Source organism: Callorhinchus milii, unplaced genomic scaffold (assembly GCF_018977255.1).
Source record: "Callorhinchus milii isolate IMCB2004 unplaced genomic scaffold, IMCB_Cmil_1.0 Scaffold1, whole genome shotgun sequence".
NCBI classification, from domain to species: domain Eukaryota; kingdom Metazoa; phylum Chordata; class Chondrichthyes; order Chimaeriformes; family Callorhinchidae; genus Callorhinchus; species Callorhinchus milii.
Window position 1 is genome coordinate 94,852,170 of NW_024704742.1, and position 24,213 is coordinate 94,876,382.

At 42.6% G+C, this 24,213-nt stretch overlaps 1 protein-coding gene across 1 annotated transcript in view; it reads right to left on the reverse strand.

Annotated features, from left to right (window-relative positions):
• Positions 1 to 17,642: 17,642 nt before the first annotated feature.
• Positions 17,643 to 24,213, reverse strand: part of ntrk2a (neurotrophic tyrosine kinase, receptor, type 2a) — a 129,676-nt gene continuing 123,105 nt past the window's right edge. Inside the window, exons 16-17 of the mRNA XM_007906808.2 lie at positions 19,255 to 19,413; positions 17,643 to 18,310 (exon numbers count right to left, since the gene is read on the reverse strand). Coding sequence (XP_007904999.1) covers positions 18,125 to 18,310; positions 19,255 to 19,413 — 345 coding nt within the window. The 3' untranslated portion in view covers positions 17,643 to 18,124. The remainder of the gene's footprint in view (positions 18,311 to 19,254; positions 19,414 to 24,213) is intronic.

A 24,213-nucleotide genomic window follows, 5' to 3' on the forward strand; every position in this document is an offset into this window, starting at 1 on the left:
GGGTCGAACAGAACGTCAAGGTTCCTGACTGGCTTTGAGAGGTGGAGAGTGCAGCCTTGGATGCTGATGCTGTCAGTGCTGACGTGAGCCAATCAGGAGGGCCTCAGTTTTGCGCACGTTGAGCTGAAGAAAGTTATCTCTCGTCCAAGACTCTATGTCGGACAGGCAGGCTGTCAGGACATCAGTGGTCGTGGAGTTAAGGGTAGAGGAGGAAAGGTAGAGTTGGGTGTCATCTGCATACATGTGGAAGTTAACCCCATGTCGAAGGTGGTGACCGAAGGCGCGGTCGAAGAGAAAGGTCTTCAGCAGGGACCTGAAAATAGGAAGAGAGGGAGCGAGGTGAAGGGAGTGAGGAAGGGGGTTCCAAAGCCTTGGAGCATAGTGGCTGAAGACACGGCTGCCGAGGGTGGAGCAGAGGACTCGGGGGACGAGGAGTCCAGACCCGGAGGAATGAAGGCAACGGGTACTGTTTTGAGGAGAGAGGAGATCAGAGAGTTAAGGGGGTGCAGAGGAGTGGAGGGATTTGAATACAAAGGTGAGGATCTTGAAGTCGATCCTCTCTGGGATAGGCAGCCAGTGCAGTCTGGCAAGGACTGGGGTGATCGGGGAGCGGAGTTTGGTGCGGGTGAGAATGCAGGCGGCAGAGTTTTGAATGATCTGGATTTTATGGATGGTAGTGGATGGGAGACCGGCAAGGAGGGCGTTAGAGTAGTCCAGCCGAGAGGTGACAAAAGCACGGACCAGCGGCTTTCGGAGAGAGGTAATGGCGGAGGCGGGAGATGCGTCAGAGGTAGAAGAAGGCGGTGCTGGTGAGGGACCAGATGTGGGAGAGGAAGAATAATTGGGGGTCGAACCTGACGCCTAGGTTGCGTACGGGTTCAGAGAGTTTTAGGGGAAGGTCGGGTAGGTGGAGGAGGTGAGAGCCATGAGAATTTAGACGTTGACGAGAGCCAAAGAGTATGGCTTCCGTCTTGTCAACGTTCAGCTGAAGGAAATTTGCGCTCATCCAGCTCCTGAGATCTGACTGGCAGGCTCACAGAACATCAGGGGACTGGGGGTCGCAAAGCGAGGTGGAAAAATAGAGTTGGGTGTCGTCCGCATACATGTGGAAATGTACCCCGTGTCTGCGGATGATATTCCCAAGAGGGAGCATATAGATCAGAAAGAGGAGGGGGCCAAGGATGGATCCATGGGGTACCCCGCAGGTAACTGGGTGAGAGCGGGAGGAGAAGCCGTTTGTGCAGATGTACTGCTGGCGGTTCGTGCGGTAGGACTCGAACCAGGCGAGTGCGGTCCCACTGAGGTGGATGATGGAAGAAAGGCGGTGGAGGAGGATGGCGTGATCAACTGTGTCAAACGCCGCGGAGAGGACCAGTAGGACAAAGAGGCAAACGGAGCCCTGGTTACAGATAGAGAGGATGTCGCTTGTGACTTTCACAAGTGCAGTCTCTGTACTGTGGTCAGGGCGGAAGCTGGATTGGAGGGGTTTGAAGATGGAATGGGAGGAGAGGTGTGCGCGGAGTTGATTGCCAACAATGCATTCGAGGACTTTTGCGAGGAAGGGCAGGTTAGAAATCGGGCGGTAGTGGCTGGAGTTTGAGGGATCTAGGAAGGTTTTTTGAGGAAGGGGGTGATTACAGCAGTTTTGAGGGGGGGGCAGGGACTGATCCGGAGGAGAGGGACTGATTGATGACATTAACCAGTAGTGGGCAGAGGAGGGAGAGCTGGGTGACCAGCAAGTTGGTGGGGAGGGAGTCGAGGCAGCCGGTGGTGGTTTCATGGAGGTGATGGTAGGTGAGAGGGAGGAGGGAGAGATGGGGAGGAAGGAATGTAGGATGGGGGTGGTGGTAGGAGCAGATGATAAGGAGGGTGAGGGAGACAGAGAGGGCATGGTGGTGAGTGACAAGAGGCAGGTGGATGAGGCTGCCTGGCGGATGTTGTAAATTTTAGATGAGAAGAAGTCCATGACCTCCTCGCACTTGGCAATTGATGTTGAGGAGATTGAGGAGGTCTGAGAGGGGGCATGGAGGAGGTAGTGGGTGGTGGAAAAAAGGATTTTAGGGTTGTGTTTAGCCTCCAAGATGATGTTGGAGTAGAAGGCCATTTTTGCACATGTCAAAGAACGGCGGTAGCTGTGGAGATGCTCGAGCCACAGTTGGCGGTGAACTGTCAGGCCAGTTTTCCACCATCTGTGCTCGAGCAGATGGGTTTGGGTTTTTTGGCGGCGGAGATGGTTGTCGTACCAGGGGGATCGGTTGGTTTGGAGATGGTTCTGGATTTTAGGGGCATGAGGGAGTTGAAGATGGAGGAGAGGCGATCATGGAACAGCTGGACGGCTGCTTCAGGGTCTCCGCGGGTGGACGACCAGAGGGATAGGATGTTTGATGATGCGAGGGGCTTTGTGAGGGTCTCAGAGAGTAGCCTTTTCCAGGGGCGGTAGAGGTTGGTTAAGGGCTTGGTGGAAGAGAGAGGGATGTGAGAGGAGAAGGAGATGAAAAAATGGTCCGAGATGGCCTTGTCCACTAGGCTTAGGTCAGAAATGTCAAGGCCATGGGTGATAACGAGGTCAAGTGCATGACCACGGTTGTGGGTGGGTAAATTTATATGAAGGGTGAGGTTTAGGGAGGAGAGGAGGGCAGTGAAATCGGCAGAAGTGGTGGGAGTTTAGGTGGAGGTTGAAATCACCCATTATGAGCAGAGGGACAGGGAATAGAGGAGAGTAGAGATGTTTGTGTGGATGGAGCCAGGGGGCTTAGGGGGTGGTAGACAAGGAGGATTTTCAATGGGAGAGAGGGGTGGAAGAGGGTGAGGTGTTCGAAGGAGGGGAAGTAGCCAGAGGAGGAGGGCGAAAGACCAAGGGAGGCTTTGGAAATGAAGGCCACCCCGCCACCATGCTGGTTTGGATGGGGGGTGTGGTGGAAGGTATTGCCTGAAGGGGAGGCTTCCACTAGGGTACAGGGTCACCCAGGTTTCGGTGAGACCAAGAATGTCAAGGTACTTATCCAGGATGAGGTCATGGATGATGAGGGCTTTATTTGAGAGGGAACGGATGTTTTGGAGGGAAATGCGGATGGGTTTGCTGGAGGGAGGGGAGGGAGGAGAGGGAGGAGAGAGTGATGCGGAGAGGATTTTTGGGTGTACAGGAGAGATGGCTGTGGAGTGTGGTGGGAGTGGAGAGTTCGGGAGGGTACGTATGAGGGAGGGGGAAGTTGGGTTTGCCTTAAGGAGGCAGTTTGAGCAGAGGGAGTGAATGATGGGACATTTGGGGTTGCTGCTCTGGAACAGCCAGTGCCGGGAGCCACGATGGGCCCGGCAGAGGATGCCCAGGCTGGAGCAGAGGAAAGTGGTGATGGGGTCGAGGAGAGAGAGAAGGTGGGGAGGGCGGTGGGAGAGAAGGACAGAGGGGGAGTAGCAGATAGAGGGGGGTGGGAGGAGAGATATTTAGAGTGGAGGGGGAGGCTTGGGTCGGGGCGGCACCCAAAACACGCACACAGAGACCAGGAGCGAGCGATCAGTGGGACGGCATCAGCCCTCAGGCTGTGTGGTCATGGCGAGGATGGCAGTGACAGTGTCTGCCAGGACATTGTTGCTGTTGTTGTTCTTGCTGGTTTTTTAACTGTAATGTCACGCCGACGTCACTTTGTGAATCGCAGCCCCCCCACCCCACCACCCCCACCCCCGCCCCATCACCTACCTCAGCTCCTGAATGAGTGGCTCCTCACCTGGCTGTGCTTTATACGCAGCTAGGCCTCGGCTACGCCCTGCGCTCTCCTGACTACGCTTCCATCATACTGTTTTTCTATATCCATCAATGCAATTCTCAAACATTTACCATTCATTCATTTTTGATTCTGTATCCTGTCTTCATAGGCCTTAATGCCTATACTGCTACAGTACAACATCTCAGTCAAGATTCAAACCAGTGCTAACTGTAAGAAACTTTAATAACCTACCATACCACAACAGCAACTTTTATATACAGTATATTAGAGCAGGCACATGGACCTCAGGGCAGGAAGGCTTGAGGGGTGGAGCCTATGGCTTCTTAAGTAGGTGATGACATCCCCATCTGCCTCTTATCCGGGGGCTGTGCTGAGAAGGGTGGAGGCCCTGCGAGCACGAGGCTACCTGGCTGGCCTGAGGTTGTTTAATATTTAGAGCAGGTGGGGTATTGCAAGTGGGTATGTAAGAGGGGTAGCAGGCACTGATCATGGTACCTGCAGCCCTGGTTATTGTGTGTTCTGGATTTCCCCCCCTCCCCCAAGAGATTAACCCTGTATTATAATGAGAGTCTTTGTGGGCTTCTTTATCTACTTCTGGCTCAGGGCGGGGGTGGTGGGGTGGAATGTCCATGCTACAATATACTGCACTTCACTTGGGGTAGTGTCTAACCTGCAATCCCAAGTGAAACAATGAAGAAGAGAAATTAGTGGACATGCAACACACAACCTAGGGAAGAGGGACTCAACAAGCTTGTATAAATTAGCTGGTATAAATACCAGCCAAATATGCATTGACCTGCATCTAAATATTGGTCTGGTATCTTGGTACAAGTGGTTTGCAATCCTAACACTGAGTGTACTACAAATGCAATACTCAGTTGCATTTCCAGCTTGGTTCAATTTTTCCTTGGTATCTTCCTTACTTCAGCATTCTCGGATGCCACAGGCTATCTAGACAAGAGGTTTTCATTCAGAGCTAAAAACAAGCTGTTCAACTTGGAACAACTGCAAGTTAGGACAAAGGGGAAAGAGAAATCATCAGAGCACTGCTCTTTGCAACAAGATGTCCAGGAGATTACAAACAGATTGCAGAGGTAGTGAGTCGCTTCAGATTTACCATCAACCTTGAGAAAACAAAAGTGATGTTCCAACAGTTCCATGAAATTGGAAAAAACATAGCATGAAATTAATGCATGACATGCTTCTTCATTCCAGTATTCTCTATCCACTACAGAATTAAGCTGAGTCCATTTAAGATGTCTTGATGTCAATTACATTGATTACTAAATGACTTTGGGTCATTTCCCACCCCGTGAAATTATGTTTTAAAATGCTTTTAGTGTACTTTGCAGACCTCATCTGTTTTTTTCAGTCGCTTACGCAAATCACCATCTGGAATACTGTGGGCTGTTCTGGTCACCTAATAATAGGAAGGATATTATTGCCCTTGAGAGAGTTCAGTGGGGAACAACCAAGATGACTCTAGGTACTAGGAATTTAAGTTATGATTAAAGGTTAATCAAGTTGGGTTTGTTAGTTGGAAAAGAGCAGACATTTGGGTGACATCATTGATTTGTTAGAGATTGTGAAGGAAATGACAAATTTGATCTAGGCAATTTGCTTGCTGGGGGTGAAGGGTTAAAATTCCATGGAATTAGGAGCTAGAAGGAAGTCAAGTGGAGCTTTTTCACTCAAATACTATTATATTTATTGAAGTACCAGGATCATCGATGCTGACAGTCGAGTATAAATAGGCTCAGGATAGAAGTATACACTTTTGGAGCAAGAAGAGATTGAGGAATAGATCATACAAGATCACAAGATTGATTCGGATGGAGAAGGACAATCAGCCCACCTGAACTCATCCCTCCAGTACACCCAAACTACCATCCCCCCATCACATCATCAAGCTGCTTTTAGATGATTCCAGGGTCCTGGGCTCAACCACCCTTCTTGACAACCTGTTCCAGTCATTAATTACCCTCTGAGTAAAGAAAACCTTCTGATATCTGTTCTGCACTTACCATTTACGAATTGAAACTTCTAAATATAAGGAATGTAAGAAGGCAGATAAGCTTGATCTTGCTTTGATCAAAAAGGGATTGACTTGTTGGGAGTTAATCCTTTACCTGTTGCTATCAAAGCTTATGTTTTTATGGCATTATAAGCTATCTTTGTTTATTGGATCTTATTTTGAACTTTGAGTTAGAATAGGAAAATTCTTTGGTCAGGAACATCCTCCCCTTCTGTGTGTTTTAAGCCATTGGTCAAGAAAAAGTTTACGCTGTGACTGATGGGTGTAATCCAGGTGGACATTTCTTTCTTCAAAGGATTATAAAAAGGCTTGCCAGATCAATTTCAGATTATAATAATAATACTAATAATCCTTGCATTTGATAAAGTGTCTTATCACATCTTCAAGACGTCTTAAAGTGCTTCACAGAATATACTGTAAAGTGAATTGACTGTATATTTTGTGGGCAAAATGTATCCCACAAGCAGTCATAGATTGAATGACCAAATTATTATTATTAGATTCTAGGTATGCAACTGCTGTGATTGCCTCACATGCTCAAGATGGATCTTCAGGAATGCATCAGTGAGTATTCAGGTAGATGATACCAAGATTATAAGACCTTACCTATGCTAACCAACAATCCCCCAAATTAAATAGGTCATTCACTTCATTACTGTTTGGCCATATTGCTGTATGCAAATTGTTTGCAGCAATTAACTGGAAATACATTGTCACTATATTTCAATATATGAAGTTCTTTGAAACATCGTGGAGTCCTGCAGTGTGTTGGTTAGAACACTTGCTTCATAAGCAGGAAAATCTGGGTTTGATTCCCAGGCAGGGTAAAACCTTAGGCAAGTTAACTTACTCCACTTAGATAAACACCTAATGGTAAATAGGAACTTGGTTGTTAGTCGATTTGTGGATTGCTTTCTGGGGGTAACAATCCCGTAAAAAAAATTGGTCATTCAATCCACGACTGTATGTGCGATAAGTAATTTTTATATCAAATGCAAGTATTATTATTACCCACTTGATTTAAAAGATGCTCTATCAAATGTAAGGATTCTTATTACTATATTATTACGCTGAGATTTTACAGAGCTTGTAAGTTCCAGTATATGGGTCTATCAGCACCAATTTTCAGTGCTTCGATAGAATACCCCACATGAGGGGAGTTGAACAAGTTACTGTGTTGATTAGAGTCAACCTTATTCATTCCACAAGGCAGTTAACCAGACTGACATTGGTTTACTGGTTCCTGGCACTGAGCAATTTGAGTTTCCTGAGATACTTCTCTTTTTTAGTTAAAAAAAGCTAATTGGTAAATTCCAGATATTTGTAATTAAGCAGCTATACATAACATGCTTCAAGAGTTGAATGTCCTAAGTTTCCTGTCTATCCCCTTTCCTGTCTATAAATTCTATTGGTAGCCACAAATTACTTTCCCTTCACTTGAGTTCATTGAGGAAGGATGTTTCACTGTGTGGAGTCCAAGAAACCTTTGACGTGTTACATTGATAGAACAAAGTTGTTTCACAAAACTTTACAACCTTTTATGCAATATGTGGAATGGCAGTGCAAGTAATGTCATTTTAGAATAATGGCTGGCAAAATGGCTATTGGTATAAATTTCACATCTTATCATTAGAAAGCCTAAAGTGAAATAAAGACACTTTACGAAATAACATTGATTGTCTGGGATAATGTCAAAATGGTTTCTGATGACAGATTTTACAAAGCTGCAACTTGGAGCCACTGATGTACATATATTAATAATTATTTTTGAGATGCATCTTGAAAGTCAACTGAAGCTCTGGCTTCACAGAAATTACTGGCTAGCGTAATGGCTCCTTTTGGCAGCAAATGCATCAGCCCATTTGTATCCAAAAGACCATGAGGGAAAAAAAAACATTTTATTTGGAGGATTGTCATTATGGGATCTTTAACATCCATTTGAAGAACAGACAGAATGCTATTAGCTGTTATTGTGATTGGAGAGCCAGCTCAGGAGAAATGCTTTTATACCATGGGTGATGTCACATCTAATGCATCGTAACAGTGGTAAGATTTATCCACTGATGATCTAGATCGAGAGTTTACCTTTTGCTGTGTGGAAAAAAGCTCTGCTAGGTGGACAATTTAACAAATTACTGATAGCAGGAGGAGGAAATATAAGAGAACAATTAGAATTACAAATGAATATCCTAAATGAATATATTGGGAGTTTTCAGCACAGTGACAGCCAGTACAGCCAGTTCAGTATGACAATACTACTAGTTTCGACAGTGATCTTTGTGAAGAAGTCTATCATTACTTTGTCAAATGCCTTTTGGAAATCTAAGTACACTATGTGGAGACAAAGAATATTGAACAGCATCATAAAGTGGTGCAAAAAAGAATAACAACAACAAATTGCATTCATTTCCGGAGGTCTTGTAATGGTTATGTAAATGGATTGAAAAATAGGATAGGGCACTAAATCAGGGAAGTTTAAATTAAAAATTTTGAATTGCTTATTTACACGCACAAGAACTTTTTATACCATAACAGGATGCAACACGAATTGCATATTTTTGACAGTGCAGTCCTATTAAAATAATTTCCATGTCCACAAGTTCAATTCTTCAGAGTATCTAGTTAGCTCCAGTTGGCTTCTGCATATTGTTATTTATTTGCCACTAAAATATTCTGGAAGTTAAATGATATTACCATATATTCGTATATTGGAACAATTGTTATTTTCTTCATGTATTGTGCTGATTCAGAATTTTATCCATAAAGCAATTTTAACAATTCACACATGTAACCTTGCATGACTCTTCATTAACAACTTATACATTTCTCATATATTTCTCCTTCAGGGTATTTAAAATGTATTGCACAATATATTAGAAATATGCAAACACTTGAAGTTTGGTGACTTTGAAACTTATTTTATTTTGTTAACAGAGAGGATTAGAAGCAAATACTGAAATGTTGACAGCCACATCAATCTAATTGGAGGAACAAAGTGAAATAACATGTCAAAAAGCAACTGGTTTTTATTAAGATACTATTATATTTCTCACACTGCCCTTCATTGACATATCTTCTCTCTTCATCTGGGAGGGTGGGATTTTATAGACCATCAGTCTTTCTTATGTCAAGTGCTCAAGCTGTTGCATAAAAGGTTTGCTGATGACACCTGGCTATGAGGCCAGGAAATGAGTAAGTGGACACTGACACCGTTCAACCGCAACATTTGGATCTGGATCAAATAAATGAATTGGATAAGGAACACTAGATAGATGTTATTGTAAATAGATGCAAGGTAATGCACATTAGAAGAGGAAACGTGAAACGTATTAAGAAATTGCCATTAGGACAGATGGAAAAGAATTTGTGTGTGAAAATAGTCCGTTCACTGAAAGTATCTAGTCAAATATTAGTACTGGGGTTCATGTGAAGAAGATTTGACTACAGTATAAAGCAAAAGAAAAAGTTCTACACTTATATAGATAATTATTGAGGCCAAAGATACAGTAGTTACTGCAACACTGAATGTAACAAGGACTTTGACATAGCGGAACGGGACTGAGACTAAGATACTGGACACATTTAAGAAACAGTTGGATTGTTGTCATAGGAGGATGGAAGAATGGGTATTATTTTAGAAGGATGAGATCAAATGGGCTGAAGGGTTTTCTTCATTTCAAACCTCTCTTGTGATGTCTTGATCATAAAAGTGCAACAAGGATTATTCCAGGAATAGGGATTCAAGTTATCAAGATACCTTATGGAACTGAATCTGGTTTAATATATAATACATTACACAATACATTATGTGAATACATAACTAGAAGACTTGAGATGAGAATATATTTCAATCAATAGAATAGAATCTGGTACAAAACATATTAATAAGGGGCAGCCCTGATGGTTTTGTGGTTATAACCACAGTGTATGGACCAGGAGGTCACTGGTACAAATCCTGGTCCTTGCTTAGAAAACTATCTAGTTCTATCTTAAAAATAGGTGTTAAGTAAGAAGATTTGTGAAGCCACATAGTTGAACAGTCGCTGGCTCTCATGGTCAAAGCTCACATAGGAAAAATAACACTTGAGTGAGACATCAGGGGATCACTGGTGACCTGTGAAATTCTAATCCCAAAAGGGAGTCAATGCCTACAAGTGAGTGGAGAACGGAAGAAAAATTGGCAATAATAGAAGTAATCGGAGAATAATGCAGAAAAGCAAATATTGATTACTTAATGCAATAATATTTCTATTGTTCATTGTTGCACTCTTCCAAAAGGATAAAGTTCACTGGAATAATATTTTCATGATATCAATTAGAAAGATTCCCGCTGTGCTCAAAATTGGCTAAATGAAGCCTTTGCCTAAAATCCCTTCAAAGCATTTTGCATTAGTGAGATCAATGGTTAAGTTGTTTCTGTTACAATCAAGGTGAAAAATTAAACTTTCTTTCAATTGATTATACGATACACTGATTTTTTTTAATGACTGATTTAATTTGATTCATTGGCACATTAATTTCCTAAGCTGAATTTGAAAATAAAGATATATAATTCGGCACTTCAGGCCTAAGGGTGACATTACACTTAATTTATTGGCCAGGTTTCATATTTATGAATTTGAATTACAGAAGGTAAACTTAGTGGAACTCAAAGAATGGATCAGATTTTTGTTACATATCATGCATATTCTCCCTGGTTATAAACTGGCACTGCACCAGTGTGAGCCAAGTGAGCCATACTGCTGACACAGTCACTACATTGCACAGTAAATCCTGTGAAGTCCTTTTATCAGATGAGATTTAAAATCTACCTGCTTAGGTGGACTATTTAAATAATAATAATAATAATAATCCTTGCATTTGATATAGCGCTTTTCACGTCGGGAAGACGTCCCAAAGCGCTTCACAGAACACACTGTAAAGTGAATTGACTGTATATTTGTGGGCGAACGCGGCAGCCAATTGCGCACAGCAGTGTCCCACAAACAGTCGCAGATTGAAAATGACCAATTTATTATTATTTTTGGTTTTGGAGGGATTATTATTAGGCGTGTGGAGTAAGGAAACTTGCCCAAGGTTTCGCCCTGCCTGGAATTGAACTCAGGTCTCTCACTTGCAAAGCGAGTTCTCTAACCACTGAGCTACAGGACTCCACAAAAAAGAAAAAAGAGAAGGGAGTTTCACATTTATACTGAATAACATCACTTCATGGATGTTTGTAGGAGATTGCCCTTTGCAAATTGGCAAATTGCCCTGTTTGCCTTTAAAACCACAATCACTATATTATACACTTACTGTGAAGCGCTTGAAAGACGTTTTGAACATAACCTGGACTCGTTTAAAAAGCAGCTTGATGCTATGATGGGAGGACAGTAGCGTGGGTGTTCTGGAGGGATGAGGTCAGATGGGCTGAAGCTTTCATCTGAACCATTCTTGTGGCCTTGTGAATCCTTACACTAAACAGCAGCTACTGTACTGTACAGGATTCCAGTTCTTCAAATCCAAAACATTTCTGCTCGAGTATATAAATTGCTGCTATAAATCTCCGCTGCTTCACATTGATTACAAGACATTCATGCAGGAGACTTTTGACTGAGAAATAGTGCAGGTGCTTACTCCCAGTCTGGCTTCTTGCAAACATCTGACCCACCAAATAGAATGCAGAAGATAGCAGCTCGGTTTCTACCCCCTGCTTATTGGTTCTGGTCATTAGGCACTAATCTATTTTACTGTTAATTCAGAAAATATGAAGTCGCAGTAATTACACCAAAAAGACAGCCACCAAAATCACTGCCGCTCTGGCTGACTAGATTACCAGACAAAACTAGTCTCCACCATAATTTTATTTCTTGGATTTACATTTGATTCCATAATTTTCAAACTAAAGCACGGAATTCTTATAATGAGCGGGTGTCTGCAATTATACTGAGCAGTGCTGAAATCGCTGCTCAACAGCTGGAGTTTCTATACAGTAAACTCCTGATAATTCAACCATGGCTTAACTAGTTACTGTTGCTTAAGTTTTTAAGCGGCAGTGAGTAGTTTCATGTTTTTAATATTTATATTGCTGCATTTATTTATATATTTATACATATGCCTTACTCGTTACTTCGGATAACTCGTCACTGAGCCCTTTTCCCTTCAAGTGACACGCTATTAGGATTTTTACTGTACATCCTTGGCTCTTTCCTCTTTAATATCTACATGTTCCCCCTTGGTGACATCATCCGCAGACATGGGGTCAACTTCAACTCACCAAGCCAGTCAGGAACCTCCTAGGTGTCTTATTCGACCCTCAACTGTCTTTTCTTCTGCACATCCAAGCCATGACCCACTCTGCCTTCCCTCACCTCCATAACAACGCCTGACTCCGCCACTACCTCACCCCTCAGGCCACTGAAACTCTTGTTCATGCCTTCATCACCTCCAGGCTCGACTCTGCAAACGCCCTGCTTGTCAGCCTTCTCAACTCCTTCCTCCACAGGGCTGCAGATAATCCAGAACTCTGCAGCCCATGTCCTCTCCCACACCAAACTCTGTGACCCCATCTCCCCCCTTCTTGCCCGACTCCATTGGCTCCATATCCTTCAGAGGATCCAGTTCAAAATCCTGGTCCTCACCTACAAAGCCCTCAATGGTCTCGCCCCACCCTATCTCTGTGACCTCCTAACGCCCTACTGACCCGCCCGCTCCCTCCACTCAGCCGGCTCCGGCCTGCTCCATGTTCCCCAACCCGCCCACCCCACCATTGGCGGGAGAACCTTCAGGCATTCTGCCCCCAACCTCTGGAACTCCATTCCCCAGTCACTCAGCCTCGCCCCCTCCTTAGCCTCCTTCAAGTCCCGCCTCAAAACCCTCCACTTTGACCGTGCCATCGGCCACCCCCCTTCCCCTCCCCTCCCTTCTCCTCCCTCACCCCAGCTCGGGTCTGAAATGCTGTACACTGTCCAGCACCTTGGGACATCCTCCCAACGTGAAAGGCTCTATACAAATGTAATCTTGTTGTTGTTGTTACATGTACCGCGCTTACAATTAGAAGTGTATTTACATTTATATGACAATATCCAGGTATTGTCATTTAAATGTGATCTTGAACCCTGGTGAGTTGAAACGTGAGTATCTGAACCTGAGTGCATATGACAAAAACTATTTACCTGGTATGGCCCTTTGAGATCAAAATCATACTCTTATCCCCCTCTTCCTCCCCCTCCACATGTTAATATTTTAGCACGTTGTTTTAAATGATCTTGCAAAAGCAGAACCTTTGCGCCTTCCAACAACCATGTTGATTTTGGCTCTGATGAAAAACATGTTATTCAGCAGAAAGTCAGTTCTGACAAAAGGCTTCAGTATGGTGCCTCTTCCCCTAGAAACATAACCACATACAGGAATTCAACACATTGGCAATTACCAGCAGGACACTGGAACCCACATTAACACAGCACAATGAATTAGTACTTGAGCTTTTTATAATATACTACCTGTGAACTGAATCTTTAAGCTGGATTGGAACAGTGTGTGTTCTTAAAGAAGCTCCATGTCATGAAGTTGGAAGAATTTATCTGAGCATTCAAACACAGGTGTTAGTTTACTTTACTAGAATTATACAGTACAGAAGGAGGCTATTTGGCCCATCGTACCCCTGCCGGCTCTTTGAAAGAGCCATCCAAATCAATCCCACTCCCCCGCTCTCCCATAGCCTTGCAAATTAGTCATCCCCAAATATCTATCCACTATCTATCTCTTGAAAGTTGTTATCGAATCTGCTTCCTTCACCGTTTCAGGCAGTGCATTCCAGATCTGAACAACTCAGATCCAAACAACTACTAGTGGAATCCTTCAGGTCAACAGCAGAATCTTGAACGTATGTCAACCTTTCATGTTAATATTGTCTCAAAGCGCTTCGAAGATATGGAGTGGAGTTGGAGCAGGGTAGGAGATGCTGTAGGGAGAGGTGTGAGTTGGGAAAAAAGAAATTGACCCTTGGCATAGTAGATTTTTGGAAAGGTTTTGAATGCAGAGAGGGAGGGGGCAAGGTGCAGGGATTTAGAGGGAAAGAGTTTCAGAGACAAAAACAGATTGCATTTATCTAGCATCCTTCACTCGGGATATTGTCTCAAAGCATTGCACGGTGGTGGGGTTGGATGCTGAGCAAGGGAGAAGGGGGAAGGAGGTGACCATAGGCACTGTCAAAGAGCTACATCTTTAAAGGTGTGATTTAAAGATAAAGAGGGGACAAGGTGGAGGGATTGAGACAGGAAGGTCCAGAGGTTAGGGGCATAGTGGCTGAAGGCATGGTATCTGAGGTGGTCAAGGGATACGCAGCAGGCCTGTGTTAGCTGAGCGAAGGGGCGGAGAATTTCAGAGTGAATGAAAATGCTTCATCAATAACATCAAGATACTCTCCCATTGACTTAACATGGCGGAGGGGAGAAGGAGGAGGAGAGAATTCAGTCACAGCTGAGTTCAAATGTAAAATAGCCTCAAAACAAAATTTTCAACCACCTGTTTGAAAGTCAGGCATACGCTAGATGCCAACCACCTGTTATTCAGTATAAATGTGAGGTTTTGCCAGTTTGTGAGTAGCAGTCACCCACTATCAGTCTGAATGATTTTAATGTTGAAAGAAGCAGCACGTGTAATTTATTTCTGATGACAATGTTTATTGTAGACACAATTTTCCTATTGAATTTGCTGTATCACAAGAGACTTTTCATTTCAATTTGAGAAACTGGTCACGGTTCAACATACAAATATATAACACAGATACTCGGGTGTCATTTACAAGTCAGCCAAGTGCTACACAGACCATTTAAGAAAGAAATGCGTACAAGGGACCAACAGAAAGAAAAGGGCAAAGGTTTCAGCGTCAAGACACCACATATCAGAATCCCAACATCTGTGCGATTCTTGTGAGGGCACAGAATACAGAAATGTCATCAGAGAATTTTTTTTAGGAGAAATTGAAAAATATGATTTAACCAGAACAAAACTGAAATGGAGAAAAAAAAATAGACATTAATACTTCCAGCCAGATACTTAAAAAAATTACACCAGGTCACAGTTTGAGTTCCAAGAGGGTGACGCAGGGTTGGTAAAAAAAATGCCTTTGTGGGCCAGAAGGAAACAAAATCTCTACCTTCCCAATATCACTGATGTGGGATAATGTGCATATCTGATGAGTAATTTCAAATGAAGAGACTATTGGTTTATTGGCATTGCCTTGTGACTAATGAAGGGCAATTGCACATCCCCAAAAAGTTTTAAAGACATGAAATGAAGCTGAAAACTCCACTAACTTTTCTAAGCTATGCTCATGGTGCAACAAAAACAAAATAGCCTTAGCCCATATTGAACCTGCATTTAGTCTCCAGGAAGCCTTATTATCGGTCCAGTCCCTCATCTGGTTGTCTCAAGGGGCAAAGTGATCTATCTGCACTGTGGTTATTCCTGGCCAACTCCATTCCTCTTCAATGCATGTCTACTTGGTTTTGTTCCTCAATCTAAATCCAGTGTGCAAGTATCAGCTGTTTGGTAGGGAGATGTCTATAGTTACAGCAAGAAACAATCCTGAGGATTTCTCCACAGTCCAGCTACAGCACTGCTAATGCTTGGAGGGGTAGCTCTAGTATCAGTCCCTTCGATTCTCTGTTACTTTCAACGGCAATGTTGCCTCTTTTCAAACTTATTAATATAGAGTTTTCAAAATTGGTTGGAGTAAGGAATGGTATGTGTCCTTGCTCATCTTAAAATAGTGCTGTGCCATGGATGCTGCACTTTAACATTTAAATTGCCAGAATTCAAATAGTTCACCGAATTAACTGCAGTTCCTCAAATGTAATAGAGATTTGGTTTGAACTTCTAGGACAAATGCACAATTCATACCCATAACACCTTCAGGAGAGAGGTCGTTCTCTTCCATTAGTGTAGAATTCCGCTCACTATTGAGATTCACCAGTAAATATTCCTTAGTGAGGCATGTTTGTTCATGAACTATTCTTGCTGAGATACTGTCAAAACGGTAGACAGTGGAGTACACACAAATGGCATTTAGTGCAAAATATATTTGACTGACATCAGCGATTCAAATATCTAAAAAAAACAACTCTTGAACTTCGTGGAAACAATCCTAGGAACCAACCTCTAACAATGTTATAATGTAGATTATGCTGACATTTCTGATCCAACTCGCTCACTTCTTGTTCCACATTCAATATTTGCATTAAAATTGTGTGTGTGTGTGGGGGTGGGGGGGAAGGTACAATTCTGACTGTAAAACTAAAAGCAGGTGAAATGGGCAACCTCAGAGACCTCTCAACACATTAGCATCTAAACACATCCTGTTCTCTACCCTGCAAATCCACTGGGTGCAAATCCACATTCCCATCTCTCTGCACTACTATGCATCCGGTAGATAAGATTTGACTTCACTGAACTTGACCAATGCAAAGTGAACAGCGAGGCATAATGGCGATGATCTGGGTCACACTATTCACACACGTTTCAAATTGTTTCTTTTATGGTTAGTGGTTATTTTACTGTGCAAAATAATTAAACAATGAAAGGTTTTAATAAATTATGTTAAAAAAGTCAGTGAAACAAAAAATAAAATATTATTAAATTATTAAATAAATATTTGACCATCAGACATAAGAAAAAGAATAAATATCCTATCCCTGGTCTCCTCCAGTAATGTTAAGGAAATAAGAGCAATACGTGCTTTGCTTACAAATGTAGTTACAAGATATAGCTGTGCCACCTCACAGAGGGAAGCATTTTGAAAGAAAAAAATAACACTGGCTTCTGACAGATCTGATGCTTACTTCAGCGTGAACTTGTCAAGCAGATATGAAATCTAACCCGGGTTCCCCAGTATCAGTCGACAACTAAGATTTATATGCCAACAAGCTAGACATACCGTGCGTCCAGTGGAGCCATGTAACCATGCTCTGTCTGTCAGAATATTAATCATAATAATAGTCCTTGCATTTGATATAGCGCCTTATCATGTCATTGAGATGTCTCAATTAGTAGCCAAGAAAGAAAAGAAATTAGGCAAGCGAAGGATGCCAGGAGCACAGACACCATAGCAACGAGATTGTGAAGCTGGAGTTAGGGGTTTTATGTGATGAGTATCATATGTTAATTATAGGATCACTTCTGTCTACCCATCGGACGCCAGTCCACTGTTTCCTCGGAGATAACATGAGCAATACAGGTTCTCCATATTTCTGCCTTTCTATCATCCCATCATACATTGTTAAAGTATAAGGCCATTTGCTGCAGCTGATGGCCTCCAATAGATTCTCTAATTAAATATATGTAACACCATTATGGATAACATCCTATGTCTAAAAGGTGCACAAGATTTGAGCGATATTTTGTACATACAGTATGGCATTAGCATCATGCACAATTCTATTTCGCTCACATACCTAAGGGTGGGGGTGAGGTGGGGAACTGCTTCAGGTTAAGCACATTTTCAGATGATTTGCTTAGACAACTACAAGTGCTGCGTTATTGAAGTATATCACCTTCAGTGTTTGACCCCGAAATTAATACTGAACATTACAGCAAGCTCCAGCCTGCAGCTCATAAGGCCTGTCTGGAGATGGTACGAACATAATTACAGTCACACAGTTCTCTGCTCATTGTGCTATTGCACTCACCTCTTTGTGAGAGTGCCGTCCAACACAAACACAGGAAAGCAAGGAGCTAGGAAAGTTGGCAAGATTTGTCTAATGAACTTAACGGTTGGACAATGTCATGTTTCAAGGTCAGTGTTTGGGAGTCAATTGGTAAGGCTGAAGCATATCAGTATGCAGTAAACCATGAATATAATGCCTTCCTTAGCCATTTAAAAATGTTTCCATATACATATATATAATTCATATATATAATTTCTCCCCCCCCACCCCCTTTCCCAGTTTCAGTTAATATTCATTCTTGGCCTGTAGCAGATGTATAGTTGAAGCAATCGGTTTTCTTTTCCTTTCTGCTGCAGCTGATTGTGTATGATTCGATCATCTTTTCTTCCCTTTATTTTCATCCAAATCAAATCACTAGAAGTTGTGGCTAAATGCAGTGAGAAACCTTGAAGGTCTTCAACGGAACAATCAGTTAGATTAAGACCTTGGTCTAGGCAGACTTACAATTCAGCAGAAGCCAGATCAATTTGAGAGAGAATGATAGAACTCAAAGTCAATAATGTGTCTACAGATGGAGAAGTTTATGTTGTTTGCCCTTTAAAGCTTCTCCTTCTCACCGCTGTTAATACTGTCAAGAGATCAGAGCAAGCTTCTTAGAAATGCAGCAACAGTCTCGCGCACACAGACGCAGGCCTAGAATTGTCCAGGTCGGCCAGGGCTTAACCCAGGATATCGAGATAGACTGGAGAGGCCTTTGCCAGTGTCTGGAGCAGGTTGTGAATTTCCTTAATGTTGAGCCTCATGTGGGGTTCCCGCTGCCAGCATCCGATCATCAGGTCGTACACCTCTTTTGGGCCGGTCCTTGGCCGTTGCAGAACGCGACCTTGAGTGATGCACTCGATAACCTGGAAGCAAGATCAGACAGAATGACAGGCTGAGGGAACTCGACCTTTGCAACAGTTTGTTGCAAAGAGTTATTGTTTGTTTGTGTCTGTTTTCTGAGTTCATTTTCTGTTTTTTTTCCTTTCTGAAGTCATCTTATACATCTTCCACTAGCAGAGCATAATACTACTACTACTACTAATAATAATAATCTGAGAGTTACATGGTGCAGCAGTGTAGCTTAAAGGCTTAAAGGATAACTTCTTGGAGCTGTGCAGTAGCAATCTTGGTAAGTCCTTCTCTGGCAGTGAGAAAGCAGCTAACCATGGAATGAGCCAAAAACAGCAGCACAGATGGTGTATTGGATAGAATTGTAGCTGACGGACCAAGAGTTTGCTGGTTTGAACCCAGGTCAATGCTGCATTTGCTGGTCTCATCCAGGACTACACAGTCAAGATAAACTGGCCTCGGGCTTCGTTGGGGTAGGGAGGGAAAAACAGCAAGGGTCCCTCTACAGTACCCTCTACTGGTTGTGTACCTGTGTGGTAGCTGGGTGAGCAGAGATCAGGCTCAGCTGAGATACCTTCTCCAGTGGAGTGGGCTGTCAACACCCACTTTTAAGACATTTAACAATGGCCACTCGGATAGGGTACTGGAGGGTAATCAATACCCGTGGAACTGCAACCCAGCGAGAGAGGCTGAGGACCAGGGCCAGTGTGGAGAAAATAAGAAAACATAATTGGGCACAGTAATAAACCATCTCCATAGTCCATGCAAAATGTATTATAAAGTATCCAGAATATTATCAAGTAACATGTGACTTAAGAGAAATGTCATTCTCCCTCTGAGAAAAATCAGTAGCCCTAGCGTTTACCAAAATGCTGATTTAGAACACAAAGAGCATATTATTATTAATAAAATAATAATAAATGTCTCACTGGAAAATATAAAACCTTCCTGTACAAACCTCATTATTAGACAGCTGATACCAGGGTTGCTTTCCATAAGTAAAGATTTCCCACATCACAACGCCCAGACTCCAGACATCACTCTCTGTAGTGAACCTCCTGTACATAATGCTCTCGGGGGGCATCCAGCGAATAGGAAGCATTGTATGACCACCAACCTGCGAGGGAAGAAAATCAGAAATTGTCAAAATGTCTGGATGAAATAATTACAGAAACTGCTAGGTTTGTAATACAAGAACCTGTTACATTCAGACAGAAGGCTTAGAGAAATCCCACATGGGCCTTTTGCACGTCCCTCATCCCCTCTTGTCTACCATCAGCAGCTATGCTTTCAGCCACTATGCCCAGAAACTTTGGAACTCTCTGACTCAATCCCTTCACGTGAACCCTTCCTTGCCCATCTTCAGATCACAGCTGAAGAATTTCCTCTTCAAGCATGCCTACAGTCACACACCCCCTCTCCTTGGCTTGGCACCAAGCTCCACTACTGTTAGGTGCTCTGAGATACTACCCTGGGTGAAGGTATATAAATGCAAGTTATTGTTTATTTATGTAGAATTTGAAAGTGTGCGGAATTCGGTAAATTGTTGAATTCAGTCTTAACTTTGAATCATTTTTCGGTAGTTCTTGAAAGAGACCCCAATCTGTGACATAAACCATGACAATTCCAACATTGCGTCAGCTGGTGAGTTACTTTATTAGAGAAATAAATAGTTGTCATTTAAACACATGGATATACTACATAGCAATCGAGATTTGTTCTTGCCTCTACTCTTAGACTGCAAACATGTATGACAACCATGGTGCCTTTTTATCCTGTTAATCACTACATATATTAAACTCAGCTGAAACTTGTATCTCTACAGTGACCATGAGCCATCAGAAAGTGATTAATTGTAAAATGGCTCAGGCCTCATTAAAAATTGAAGTCCAGTTCAGCATTGAATGCCATTCATAGGCAAGCCTGGTTTCAGCAGTATTTATTTGCGTAAAATATTAATGAATGTCCCCTAATCTCATGCAAGACAACAATCCTCCAGATGAACTGATCATTCATTTCATGGCCCTTTGTTGGACATTTGTGTGTGCAAATTGGCTGCCCTACCTGCTTATAAACACATAGTCACTGCACTTTACAGCTATTATCTGTGAAGTGCTTTGAGACGTTTCATATTTAAAGTCGCTGTATCAAATAAGCTTCTATTTTGACTCGCTTTACTTGTCAACCTCATAACCCTCCGCTTTCCAACCATTACATCAAACCACTACAATCAGTGAGAAGAGGTTAAGCTCTTTACCAGGTAAAGAAACAATAAAATATTGCCAATTTTATACTATTATCCTTGCTGAATGCAGAGAAGGGTATCAACATCAACAACTTGCACTCATATTGTGCCCTCCACACTTGGTCGCGTCTCAGAACGCTTAACAATGACGGAGCCTGACTCCGGGCTAGGGAAGGGGGAGGTGACCATAGGCACGGTCGAAAAGGAAGGTTTTCAGGCACGACTTGAAAAGGGGGAGAGAGGGAGCAACGCGGAGGGATTGAGGGAGAGTGTTCCAGAGTTTCGGGGCGTAGTGGCTGGATGCGCAACCTCCAATGGTGGAGCGGAGGATGCATGGGCAAGCAGGAGGCCGGTGCTAGTTGAGCGGAGGCGTTAATTGGTCGATTGGGGAGTGAAGAGGTTAGAGAAGCAGGGAAGTGCCAGGGAGTGAAGGGATTTGAACATGGGTGTGAGGATCCTCTTCAGACAACACAATTCATCTGTGTTTCTCAAGTTCATTCTTTCCCCACCCTCTGTGCTTTGTGATCAGCAACATCTCTGTAAAGGTTTTTGAGATGTTACCCTATGGTTTTCGCTATTGTTATTTTTAATACAAGGAACTGTGTTATTGGATTTTGCTAACCTTACCATATTCTGCTCTAACATTTGTTTTTCCCCTCTTTTCTCCGAAACCATGCTGAAAGTAGATAGGACTGAAAGCATAATACGATTTTACACTACAAAGAGCCACAGAGTCACTTTGAAGCAGTGCCAGGAAGTGATTTGATTTTATCGAGCATATCTACATGTGCCTCTGATGACTGACCACAGCTTTACTGATAACATCGAAAAAGTCTATAGCTTTGTTGAAAACGAAACACATGATATGTCCTAAGTGTCATCGTAAACAGTATTGGGCGATCACCAAATTCTTTATTTGGAGTAGTTTAATTGAGTTGGGAAAATAAATTTACAGCTGGGGAGACACAGCATGTCCAACCTAATTCATTCCTGTTGTAAATAAGTCAGTTGACTTCTAATGACTGTAAAAGATGGAGAATTATTCTGGAGCTAAAGTACAGACCTCAGATAGATCGTGGTACACAACAGACTGAATCAGTGGCAATGTCAGGTCACTAATGTAGTACCATGGGACCTGGTTTCAGCATCGCTTCTGAAATTCACATTTCCTTGTCTTTAGCAGCTTAGAAGTTCAGGCCAGAAATGCTGCCTTTAGGGTCATGTCACCATAATAAACATGTCATAGGTATGTAAGCTCCATTTGGACAGTCACAAATCACTGGATCACAAGACTAATTTGATGGAGGGCCTTCGGGCCATCTGTTCTCATCCTTCCAGAAAACCCACCTTTCTGTTCCCTCATTGAAGCGCCAAGCTGTTTTTTCACATGAGTCCAGTGACCTGGCCTAAATCACCCATTCCAGCAACCTGTTCCAGTCACAAATTACCTTCTGGATAAAAAAAATACTTCCTGGTATCTGCGCTTAAATTGCCCTTTCCAACTCCAAACCTATGTCCTCTTGCTCGCTTGTCTTGGTATATCCTAAAGTCTTGTTCTGGGTTTACTTTTTCAATCCCATTTAAAATGTTATACACCTCTATAAGATTCCCTCTGAGACGTCCTCTCAAGACTGAAGCTTGTCTAATTGTTGCTTATAACTCATTCCTCTAACACTGGATGTCATACTCATTGCTCTCCTCTACACTCTGTGCACGGCCTGACCATAGCACTATATTAGCTAAAATGTAGTCCTATGCCTCTAGGGCCCCATGTTGCAGTGACAAGAATTGTATGTGGTCCTCTAGACACAGCCTGACTGAAGAGTGAAATAATTTCAGTACAACATCTGGGATCTGAATTCAACTGATTTAGCAATATACCCAAGCAACCTGTTTGCATTGTTTGCATTGGATAACTGCCTCACATTGTTTTGACATGCTGAGCAATGAGTCAATTAACATCCGGAGACCATTTTCAGTTTCCCCCTTGGCTTGACTGTTCCATCCAATGGAGTACATGTGTTTCATATTCTTATTTCTTATACGTAGCACCTTACTTATCTGTTGATAATGACTGAAAATACATGTGTCATGGGGACCAGCACTCAAGCTGGGGAATGTCAGCTATGGAGACCCTAAGATTTGGATATTTATAAAATAAAAGACTTGTGCCAACAACACGATGCACTACTGAAGCCTTACAGTCAACCCCCTGCCCTCCAGCCCCCACCCCCCCCACCCCAACCCCCAGCTCAGTTCTGAAACTCTGTCTGTCCAGCGCCTTGAGACGTCCTCCCAACTTGAAAGGCGCTATACAAATGTAATTTTGTTGTTGTTGTTGCTGCCATTGAGTCACAAGAATGCATACCTTCTAGTGCTTCATCTTGACTACCAAAAATAGCAAGAGCATTAGCCAGTCTTGCTTAACCAATACGTTCCACATTCAATTTAATTTTGTTGCATAATTGAGCTTGAAAGTTTTTGCGTGAAATTAAATGGTGCTGTGAAAAATAAATAAATGCAACCTTGTCTTTAGTATAATTGAACAGAGAAGTGCAATCCTTAGCAGTTGGGTGAAGATGTAGGGCTGCAAGCCAAGGATAAAATGTGCCCTTGGCTATTTTGCCCAATGTGCTAAATAGCAGGCGCCAAAAAGAAACAGGTGTCTAGTATTTACTACAAAACTGCCCAAGTACCCAGAAACACATCTACAGTATTACAAAAGTAACTTAGGGTAGGTGACAAATCTATCAAAGACCACCAGAGGGCACAGATCTACATGCAGCCTATCAGATGGTACCTACTCGTATCCACAAGATTGCCAGAGGACATAATGCCTATCATTACATTGCTTTCTAGGGCACAAAACATTAGACCTTGTTCCAGTCAATCTTTTGCAGGATTTGCCTGACTGCGATTAGCAATTTACCCACACTATTAAATTCAGAATGCGATAGTCCCTTTTCGCAATCCACTACTCAGAAATCGTGATGAATTTGGTCCATGCATATTGCATTTCAGACCCCTATCAAGGACACACATACGCATAATAATATTAATAATCCTTGCATATCCACCAGATGACAAGAATGCAAGAAATCTGTATGCATTAAACCACCAGATGGAATAGATGTTTGTCTATAACAAGATTAGGGTGTACCTGACCTCTAGAAAGAGAACAACTCAGATAAAAGCTTCCTACATTCACTAACTGGCTACTTCTGCCAGTTGAGCACAAGACTAGAAAAGTTCTGGGCTTGAATCTCAGTAGATCCACTTAACCCTTGACACTTTCAATATTATGAAAATGAATTTCATGTCTAAAAATGTCCTCAGAGGGGGAGGGGAAGAGAAGGGCAAAGAAAGAAGGAATGCATTATCATTTTAATAAGGGGTTAATATCAAAGGGTGAAAAAAAGTTGTAGAGACAATGGGACAAATAGCCTTTTATGCTGAGAATGTTTTATGTTTCTCTGAACCAGCTTTGAGGGTTCAAAGTAATCATAACCAAAGTGAAGAGATACAGAGATGTCTTCAATCCTGTGAGCCCAAACCCTAATGTCTAGGATGATGCTCAACTGCATGGATACCAGTTTTGTGCTGCATGGATACCAGTTTATTGCAGTGCTTTAGCTCAACTACTGACAGCCATCCATCAGCTAGCCAGATGGC